The sequence below is a fragment of the Brassica oleracea genome, chromosome C1, assembly GCF_000695525.1.
Source record: "Brassica oleracea var. oleracea cultivar TO1000 chromosome C1, BOL, whole genome shotgun sequence".
Lineage (NCBI taxonomy): Eukaryota > Viridiplantae > Streptophyta > Magnoliopsida > Brassicales > Brassicaceae > Brassica > Brassica oleracea.
In genome coordinates this window covers 34,516,468-34,527,416 of record NC_027748.1, presented here as the reverse complement: position 1 = coordinate 34,527,416, position 10,949 = coordinate 34,516,468, and the positions used below count along the sequence as shown (strand labels likewise).

Here is a 10,949-nt window from a genome sequence, read left to right as displayed (position 1 = left end):
TTTTTTTTTGCTAATTCGTTTTTAAGGTACTGTCATGTGATGTTGAACATGGTGTCACTTCTGCAGAAGATCGAAGGTTCCCTTTTTTGTTTCTTTTTTTTGTTCTTGTCTTGTAGTAGAGGTTCTTTTTAATTTGATTCTTCAAACTGATTTGCTCTTTTTTCTTCTTCTTTTGGACAGAAGCCATGCTCAAATAACCTTAATCCTAGAAAGACCGGAACTGGAACATATGTTTGAATGATGGAAAAGAGTCCCTTTGATCAGAAAAAGTTTCCCTAAAGAGTCTTATTTCTCCTCATGTAATTGATACAGATTGGTGTGCTATTTGAGGTTAAAGACTATTAGTACTTTTCAATTCCTTAGTTTTGTAAGAATATGCCATATAGTCTACCTTAAATTCCACAGAATACTGAGTAGACATCAACTCATCGAGTTTAAGGTAAGATGTTAAATCTTTTTTATCATCAGCTAAGTCATTTTTTTGACACAAGACTTTTATGCCATTGCATTGAACAGCTCTGTATTCTTGGAAATCTCTGTCCTGAAACTGCTGAAGAAGCAGTGGCAATGGTTCCTTTTCTCAAGGTACAATAAAGAAAATTCTAACCTTTTCTATTTTGTGGAATAGCTTTTTTGTAGACAAAAGGAAGAGCTTACAGTGAGTAAGCAATTGAGAAGATGCTCAATGATCTCTCCCTTGTCTAGAGATTCAAATAGTGCAAAAAATCTCGAGATCTAAGATTTTAAACATATGTCAGGGTGTAATATTCTCTTTTTAGCTGATGTTGTGTGTTTGTAGTTAAATTATTAAGAAAGGCAGTGACAAATTAGGGATGTGAGCAATCCATATACTAAATAATCATGTACACTGTGTTATACCATATTGATCAAATATATGATTCAATTTGCAATATAAAATTGTTTTAAAAAAGATTTAACATGCGTTCAAAGAGAGATAACAAAGTACAAATTCTTAAAACATGACTATTTAGTATTTTTTATGGAGACATCTCGCAACATATATGATCAGGGGGATAAAAGTCTACAAACTTTAAGATTTTCTCTTACATCTAAAACGTTTTACAAACAAAATTATAAACAGTACAATTTAACTACTACCCTACTAAAACGCTTGCGCTCCGCTACTAGTGAAAAAAAAGTGGAGAGATCACGTGCCACGTTGAAAGCACCATCAAAACGTGATTTATTGTTGACCGCAACTCCCACGTGACTTTGATCTCGGATCCCCAATCGAATCCTCGAGCCCTAGCTAGCCCCGTCGAATCTCTACTTGTTCGTCTCCATTTTTAATTTTTAATTTTTAATCCACGGAGCGAGCTTTCTTCCTTTGGATCTATGAGGTTGTGCCCCCTACCTCTTATGCTTTTCAATTTGATCACGGCTCTGTGATCTGATTTCGAACGCTTCACTTTCGATTCTATGGTTTTAGTCTTAGCCTTTCTGCTTATTGATGAGTTTCATGCGGTGATGGCCCCATTGATTCTTGATTTAGTAACTTTGATCAACTCGTCAAATGTTCATCCTCTTGCCCAAAGCTTTAATGGTCTTGTAACGGCGAGGATATGATGGTTTAGGGCAAACAATCTTCTTTACATTTTAGCTTGATATTGATGTTAAAGTTTCTGTTATTGTGTTTGATTTATAAATTATCTCACTCAAATGTATTATTTTTGAATATGAATGCCTGCAGAAAAAAAAAGGACTTGCAACATTGATAAACTCACATTTTTGGATTTGGAGTTAGAAAGAAACCATTATGTCATCTGATTCACCTGCTACGGGAACACCAGATGGTCACCCTCCTCCTGCTGCTGTAGAAGCTGGAACAACCGATGATTCACCTAAAGGGGTAGCTTCAAAGCTATCCGCCTCTGGGATCTCAACATGGGCCAAAAGTTTGAAAGTCCCTCAGCCTTTTTCTTCCGCAAGAACTGATTCTGATGTTGAGAATAATGAAAAGTCTGCCTTTGCGAAATTTACAAGTGGGTTGGGGCTTCGTTTGTCTCCCAAGTCTCCTCAACCTGATGAGACCGGCGAAGGAACTTCACAACCCGGTTTCATTGGGACGATTACTAAAGGTTTGGTGGATACATCAAAGAATGCTGTCAAGGCTGTACAGGTTAAGGCTCGCCATGCCGTGTCCCAGAACAAAAGAAGATACCAGGTGTGACTGACTTATACAATTGCTTCCATGCTAGCTTTCTTCCTTGTCTGAAAATTAAATGTTTATTTTTGCTCGGCTTGTGGTTCAGGAAGGAGGGTTTGATTTGGACCTGACGTACATAACAGAGAACATTATTGCGATGGGGTTTCCTGCCGGTGATATGAGTTCTGGCTTTTTTGGATATGTCGAGGTTAGTCAATTACTAAGCTTGTAATCGTTACCTTCTGGATCTGTTTTAGTTTTAGTTTTAGTTTTTGCTGCGATATTCGTGATATGTTAATCTGGCCAATGAATTGTTCTTGAACATTAATGCAGGGTTTCTACCGCAACCATATGGAAGAAGTTATCAACTTTCTTGAAACTCAACACAAGGTACTGCTAGTTTTTTTCTTAGCAAAGTTTGGTCGGCATTTTGATGTTCATATATCAGTAATAGCTAATGTGTCTCTAAGAATTTGTAACTGTGGTAGTTACTTTGGTTTCTTATAATTTCTGTTCTTTTTGTAGGGAAAATACAAGGTTTACAATCTTTGTTCAGAGAGGTTGTATGATGTATCACTATTTGAAGGGAAGGTATGTAATACCCAATTCATATTTCTTCCTCTTTTTTCCTTGCATTTAATCAACCTATGATTGCTTGCGTCAAAATTAAGGAAACTTGTTCCATAGACCACCCACTGCACTACGTCTAGTTACTGGAACTCGGAGGTACTTATGAAATAGTTAGATATAAACAATGGTTCTGTACAATATTGTGATAGTTTACTCATTTTTTAACCTGGAATGTTTACGTATATGTAAAAAAGCCTGCTGCAATGAAGTGACTCAAGTTCGGTTCCAAATGCTTTCTGTTTCTAAGGCTGATAGCTATATTCACATTATGAAGGCACAATTGTAAACTAGTTTCCCTCCTTTTGTAGTTTAGTGTCCCTAAACATGCTTTTTTCCACTAACAATTTTGCGTTCAGGTGGCCAGTTTCCCGTTTGACGATCATAACTGCCCACCAATCCATTTGATTACCTCATTTTGCCAAAGTGCATACTCGTGGTTAAAGGAAGACATTGAGAATGTTGTGGCTGTTCACTGTAAGGCGGGAATGGCGAGGACAGGGCTTATGATATGTAGTCTTCTGCTGTATCTGAAGGTAAATCATTTATCATAACATTGTATAAACCGTAGTCAAACACATGGAACTAATCATGTGTTTCTTTTTCCTGTATAGTTTTTTCCGACTGCCGAAGAGTGCATGGACTTCTACAATCAGAAACGATGTGTGGATGCAAAAGGGCTTGTGCTACCTAGCCAAATTGTAAGTCTAGTTTTATAGTTAAATCACTCACAAAAAGGTTCTTTACTCTTCTGCTGACTACTGAGTCTGCTTAATCATTATTTTGCAGAGATATGTGAAATACTTTGAACGAATTTTAACCTACTTCAACGGGGAAAATCAACCAGGCCGCAAGTAAGCTGCTTGATCATATACCTCAATGCTGCATACAGTTGTGTATTGACATCGTACAATTCCTTTTATTTAGGTGTATGCTTAGGGGATTCCGGCTCCATAGGTGTCCTTATTGGATTAGGCCATCCATCACCATTTCAGATCACAACGGTGAGTTGGTCGATGACAAACTTATAGAGCTGCTATTATTCTGAGCTGATATCTTCTTGTAACTTATATGCAGTGGTTCTCTTTACCACGAAAAAGCATCCTCGGACAAAGGATCTATCGGTAAGGCCACTGTCTTATTTCTATCAAGTTTTTTTTTGTTTAAGCCTTTTTGAATTTGCATTGTATGGCTTAGTGAAACCTTGCTTTTTGCAGCCTGAAGACTTTTGGTTCAGTGCCCCAAAGAAAGGGGTTATGGTCTTTGCACTACCCGGAGAGCCTGGTCTAACAGAGTTAGCTGGGGACTTTAAAATCCATTTTCACGCCAGTCAAGGAGATTTTTACTGGTTGGGAAGCTAATTCCACGTTTTCCAAATCCATTACCAATACAGCTTTGCTTTTCTGCTCGTCTCACGGATTAGATTTCTGTTTTATTTTTTATTTGTTCTCAGCTGGATGAACACAACAATGATGGAAAACAGAGTGATTCTGAAAACCAGTGAACTCGATGGGTTTGATAAGGTAATAATATTACTCAGTGCTTGACTTTGTGTGTTAAGTTGAGGTATGGCTCCTTCTCCATCAGTTCTTGGGTTTGAAATGATATATACATTTGGCATTTGGCTTTTAACACAGAGGAAGCTACCTTCGCCTGGATTTATGGTTGAAGTTGTTCTTGCTGATATTGACACAACAATCCCTGCAAACCCTAGTTCTGAACCAGCATCAAAGGCACCCGAAGAAACTTCAGGAGCTAATTCTTCCTCTGCAGAGGGTGTCACACCGGTTCCTGGACCAAATAAAGAAACAGAGAATCCTGATAAGGACGATGTGTTCTCTGATAACGAAACAGAGTCAACGGGCGCAACCAAAACCACACCATCGGCTTCTTCTCAAAACCCAGAAGCCAAACATAGCGCAGATGAAACTTCTGCTCTAGCTAGTGCGACCGAGAAAGTGACTTTATCTGGAAATAAGGGACCATCTCAGCCGGTTAGCAAGGCTGAAGCGACAGAGAAACCTACTGGGGTCAACGCATCAAGCTCAGAGAGTAGCGAGTTCAAGGTTATGGCGGCTGATGCATCTGTGTTCTCGTTTGGAGATGAAGACGACTACGAAAGCGACTGACGAATGATGAACAAAAAGAAAGGCAGGTGTGTGTGTACATACAAAAACAGGGAATGTTAAACCAGTCAGATAATGGAATCCATTCAATGTGTTGTGGTTTCTTGTCGTTATGTTGAATATGGCCCTTGGCTTTTACATTATGGTATTTTTTTTTTCCTCAAAATATTACTGCAGAATTGCTTACGTCTTTAATTTTGTATTGTGACACTATTATTTGAAATAATAAAACTATGCATTATCCACCAAAAAAAATCATCTAGAAGATCATTTGATATGTTAAGAGTAATCCTAAATAGAGACAGAATTAAGGTTGTATTTATTCTTGGTTTAGCCTTTGTAGTTGAAATGTTATTTAATTGGAACTAAAAACAGTAAAAATCTTCCTGCTTTCTAAACCATATTTATGGAAGAAAATGATATGTATCTTTCCATCTTTATGGGAGAATCACTTCATTATGAAGCGAATCAGCGACCCGCATGCTACGTTTACATGGTAAAGCACATTATGTGGGTGTGTAACAAAATTAATAAAAAAAATTGAAGCAAAACATTATTCTTGTTTTTTTTTCTTGTAAAAAGAACAATATTCTTTTTTAACTTTTTAACAATTTCTTGCTAGCAGGAAATAAAATATATTTAACAATCAGATGATCTATGAGATGTGTTACTATCTTTCTGGGTTTTTTTTAACTATCTTTCTGATTTGTTTACTACTTCTTCTGTTCCATAATATAAGATGTTTTTTTGAATGCATAACAATTAAAAAACTTACTTTTTTAGAAAATAATATTATTAATAATATAAATTGAAAACAAGTTAACTAATGCACTAAAATGTTATTGGTTAACCAAGTTTCAATAAAATTAAAGTATCTTAAAACTGATCTAAACATCTTATATTTTGAAACATCAAAACTTCTCCAAAACATCTTATATTATGGAATAGAGGGAGTATATTATTGTCTATTGTCTATAGTTTGTTAAAAATGTCATTTAGTATTGCAGAAAGATTAATGTATTAAGATAAGCTAACGCATAGCCTAATTGAAGTAACTATTGCTTATTATATAATGCTTTAGGTTTGTCTCTACGGTCCATCTAGTTCATTTCTCTTTCTGATTTATCAAACTGCAGAAAGTTTAGCTCCACTACAGATGCACTGACATGGATAAGGGGATACAGCATTAATGCGCTAACAAGTATCTAATTTTTTTAACCAAAAAATATCTTATTTTGTTTTGCACTTTTTTTTTTGGTTATCTTTTATATACTAAATTACAAATCACATGACCAACAAATTTCTTACACATGACATCTATTTAACAAAAGAAAACATCAATTAAAAAAATCTTCTCTCGATTACGAGTTTTGGCAACTGAAAAAAACTAAAGCCCTAAATTTCTCATACCACTAACAACACGTTCAGATTTTTTTTTTTTAAACATATCAACTATAAATTCCATCAAGTCACGAGTTCTATAATTTCCAAGCAATTAATTTATGGATTTATTCTCCTTCTCTCTTTTTTTTCCCACTGTTTCTTTGTTTTAAATGTAGCAAAAAATTAATCTATACAAATTTATGTTTGACCTTTATTCAGATTTATTTTCTTTCCTTCTCAAATTAATGCGCTCAAATTCTTCTCAATTCTCTTTGCATTATTGAACTTGAAGATGGTTACATTTCTACTGTAAATCTTCAAAAGAGTTTTGTAGCAACTTCATAAGAGAAAGTATATCTGATTCTGCTATATATGAATTGAGTTTTTACGTTTGTTATGGTTTGACAAGTTTACGAATATGGTTTTATAGCATAACATATTCTTATAATCTGTGTATGAATCTATTATATACAAATTAATTAATATATATTTTGTATCTTTGAAGGTTCAGGTTAGTGATGACTGCACGTGAAGGGGATGGAGAAGAATACCAAAACGCAAGTTAAAAAAAATCCCAAGATATGTTCTCTTTTATTTTCAATAGGACATTTTTTTCTTTTTACTGGGCATCAGATTGCAAAACTTTTGAATAAATACTTTCAGTAAAAGTTTATTGTTTTTTATTATTTATTTTAGTTTTACTTTTTAATTTTAGTATATTAACAATAAATATATTTATATTTTAACGAAGACTTATTTACAAAAAAATTATAAACAAAACTAAATGAATCATATATAATATTTAACTATTTTCTATGTGTTCGTATTTATTTCTTATTTTTCTATAAATATTGCTTCCAAACATGTATCTTTAAAAAATCATAATAATCTAATTAACGTTCTGACATGTTTTGTTTCAATGCTACACCTCTAATTTTAGCTTTTAGTTTATCCAACTCCCTAGAAATGTAACAAATATAATATTAAGTTTTGATAGAAATTTTTAAAATTCAATATTTACCAAAAAAAACTAATTTTAATGCAAGCAAAATTGGGGGATGATAATACTAGTTGTGATCATATGTTACAAGTTTCTCAAATCATGGATTACTGAAGCACAGAAGGAAGAGATAAATATAAATTCACATTTCATTCAGATCAAGAATAATTAAATTACATTTATATCATTACATATTTCCTTAGGGAAAGCTTTCTCGATGATATTATTCTTACAGAAAAAAAGAAAACCGTGTTAAAAATTTATTAATTAGGTATAATATTATAGTTTTATTTTTTTTTGAGAAATGGTATAATATTATAGTTACCACTTAGCATATTGTATAGTGGTGGTAGTACGTAGTAATAAAGTTTAGAGCAAACGTCTATCTCTTGCAGACCACTCCCTTGCCACCTACGCCACTGGCACAACTCATCTCAGGGAGCTCCATTTTGCTCCAGCCACCGTTTCTGCCTCCGTTACCGGTAAACCTTGCGGCAGAGCAGTCAGGTGCAAAAAGTCCGGTGGTCTGGAATTCCCTGTCACCACCCATCACAGGCATGTGGACTCCGATCTTGACTCGGCTAACGTAGTTTGGCCTATAAGTCTGTCCCAAAACTCCGTCGACATTGTCGCTGAGGTTTTGGAACTTGAACCCTAAGTCGAGATGAGCTAGACAGTCATCTTCCTTTACATCGTACCCATGAATTCTTGAATCTTCCATTGTTATTGACACCACTCTTGCGGTGATCTTAAGCAAACCCTCTACTTCAACCTGAATTAAAGAAGAATTGAACATACATGTACACCAAGTTATTCATTGGTTACTATCATTCTATCAAGAATCTAAATTATAAGATACATAGTTTTTTTTTCAGCTTGTTATTTTCAAAAATAATCAACCAAAATTAGCAATTATTAACATAAATATACATGAAATAATTAAAAAAGAAAAATTTCCTAGAAAAGATATTTATTTTTGTATTTTGTACCTTTTAAGTTTAAGTGACTTGTCGCTAAAGTAATGTTTTAGGGCGTACCTCGATATTGTTAGTATCAGCGTTGACTCGTTTGACCGAGACCTGAGGATATACACCTGGGGAAGAAGTCCATGTGGCACCGTCTAGCTGAGGAAGCGAGATAACGTTTCCGTCTAAAGAGGCGGAGATACGGTCAACTGAATCGTCCCACGTGGCGGTTTTGAGGGCTCCGACGTAGAAACGGTGAGTGCCAAAGAGGACAGCAAGGGATTGGACCCAAGTGAAGTCACGTGCCATACCAGGCCTACGTTTACCAATGAAATGTGCGTTGATGTGAAGGTTAGGATCGGAGATGAGGCAGAAGTTGGAGTCTTTCTTTCCGTGGAAGTAAAAGGTGAGACCGTCTCCTCCGATGAAACGTGGGTCTTGACAAACAGATCCTGGCTTGTCGCAATCTGTGTATGTTACAAGGTATCATGATTTAGCATGTGTTAAGCATGTAACTAAATAACAAAGGAGTATAAAGAGGAGGGAGAGGACATACTGCAAAGAGGCTTGCAAGTGACACAATCGACTTCACAAGAACGGGGACAAGCGGAAGGGCAACTGTATTCAACTCCGTAACAAGGAGAGCCCTTCTTCTTACACCTTGCTCTTCTAACTCCTGCTCCTGCCTCCCCATCCGATGGTGGCGTTGGAGTAGGCGAGGATGGGGGAACGTAAGGAGGAGAGTTTGGAGCACTTGGAACAGGGACGGAAGGAGAAGGAGTTGGGACAGAAGGCGTTGGAGTCGTGGGAGTAGATCCAGGAGGAGTTGGGGACGACGGAGGTGTGGGAGTGGGGCTTGGAACTGTAGGGGTCGCGGGTGGGGAATATGGAGGGAATGGTGCGGTGGGAGTATCAGGGCTTGGAACGAATTGGGTAGGAGGAGTGGGAGTGGGAGTGACGTCAGGAGGACTTGGTACAGCCGGTGTAGGAGGAGTGGGAGTAACATCAGGAGGGGTTGGTACAGCTGGTGTAGGAGAAGGAGGTGGTGGTGAAGAAGGTGGAGTAGGACTTGGCACAGCTGGTGTGGGAGTAGTAGGTGGTGGTGAAGATGGTGCAGTAGGACTTGGCACAGCTGGTGTGGGAGTAGTAGGTGGTGGTGAAGATGGTGGAGTAGGACTTGGCACAGCCGGTGTAGGAGACGGAGGTGGTGGTGAAACTGGCGGAGTAGGACTTGGAACATACGGTGTAGGAGTAGGAGGTGGTGGTGAAACTGGCGGAACAGGAGCCGGAGGAGGTGGTGAAACAGGTGCCGGAGGCATAGGATCAGTGGGAGTAGGCGTGACTGGAGGCGGTGGTGAAACTGGCGGAACAGGAGCCGGAGGTGGTGGTGAAACAGGTGGAACCGGAGCAGGAGGAGTGTCTCCGGCATCATCCCCGGGGGAAGCAGGACCACATATGGGCTTGCAAGAAGCACATTCAACATGACAAGTGTCAGGGCAGAACTTGGGACAAACATGTTCTAAATTGTAACAATGTTTGTACTTCTTGATCTTACAAGTTGCATGGCTTGGCTTTGTCAAGCCAGGGGGTTGAGCCATAGTTAGTACGAGTGATGCAAGGAGTATGAATCCCAACATTTGGAGTGTTGTGTGTTTGGCTAGATCCATTGTCAAACCTATCAGAAGATTAAAAAAAAGGTGTTCTTTTTTCACTCGTTGTGTGTGCTAGGATTTATTGGTTTGATGGTATGAAATTGTGAATGATGGTGCAGTTCAAGTGCTGTGATACGGTTTATATAGATAGAAATGATGAATTTTTAAATACCAAGTTGAGGTCTTTTTTTAATACTCCTATGAAGGGTTCCTAAAACTATGGAACACAGATGCTTACCTTTTAGGATACCTACGCAATTAACGAATATTAACACCTTTGTACAAAACACAAACAAGACTATATTCTATAGATACGTGTTTCAATCTTTTTATTAATCGCAAAAAAGGTTTCAGATGTGAATTAGTATGTTAAAACTGCCGCAATAATACAAATTTATATATTCGAATACGTGCTTCAATATTGTTTATGACCTTAATACGAAAAATTCAAAGAAGCCTGTCAATGTTTGGAACACAGCTTTATATATTCGAATATTGTTTAGATGAAATATCAATTGTGTTCTACTAAGAATTAAAACAATCGTACATGACCTTACGGGGTATGTACAATGTCAGCGTCAACCGTCAAGTCCACATATTAAACTATGCAATCGATGCAGTAAAGTATATGAATATCTACCAAATGGTTTAATTTAGAAAGAGTATTGATTCCACTTTATGCAACTCTAAGTAATACATTAATGGCTACTATAAATGCGTTACATATTAATTATACGTATCGCTACATGCAGGTTTGTGGGGGAATCACTTACCTATGAAGTGATCCGCATGCTACTTTTGTGTGGTAGCACATTTTTGCTGATATTCAGATAACTTTATAGAAAACTAAAAGATAAATTTAGTAATTAAGTGAATCAGTTCTTTGCTAATCGAAAAAAATTATATAACAGATTTATATATTATTGGTTTTGTCCCGCTGATAAATTTATTAAGATGAAACGTTAAACGTTAATTAGTTTTTATTCGTAAAGCGACGAATGAGATTAGAGAGGGGAACCTTTGACTTTG

General features: G+C 36.8%; 2 protein-coding genes across 2 annotated transcripts; one reads left to right on the top strand and one right to left on the bottom strand.

Moving 5' to 3' along the window:
* Nucleotides 1-1,135: 1,135 nt before the first annotated feature.
* LOC106315248 (phosphatidylinositol 3,4,5-trisphosphate 3-phosphatase and dual-specificity protein phosphatase PTEN-like) lies at nt 1,136-5,167 on the top strand. The gene is made up of 13 exons (XM_013752997.1): nt 1,136-1,361; nt 1,712-2,185; nt 2,274-2,375; nt 2,501-2,557; nt 2,693-2,758; nt 3,154-3,330; nt 3,409-3,495; nt 3,584-3,648; nt 3,722-3,798; nt 3,872-3,918; nt 4,012-4,142; nt 4,248-4,317; nt 4,432-5,167. The coding sequence occupies exons 2-13, from the start codon at nt 1,778-1,780 to the stop codon at nt 4,921-4,923; spliced, it is 1,779 nt and encodes a 592-aa protein (XP_013608451.1). The 5' UTR covers nt 1,136-1,361; nt 1,712-1,777; the 3' UTR covers nt 4,924-5,167.
* A 2,518-nt stretch (nt 5,168-7,685) lies between these two features.
* LOC106302733 (ESX-1 secretion-associated protein EspI-like) lies at nt 7,686-9,866 on the bottom strand. The gene is made up of 4 exons (XM_013739187.1): nt 9,215-9,866; nt 8,825-9,118; nt 8,341-8,735; nt 7,686-8,075 (listed from the first exon to the last, which is right to left on the bottom strand). Exons 1-4 carry the CDS (start codon nt 9,864-9,866, stop codon nt 7,686-7,688), a joined length of 1,731 nt encoding a protein of 576 aa, XP_013594641.1.
* Between the last annotated feature and the right edge of the window lie 1,083 nt (nt 9,867-10,949).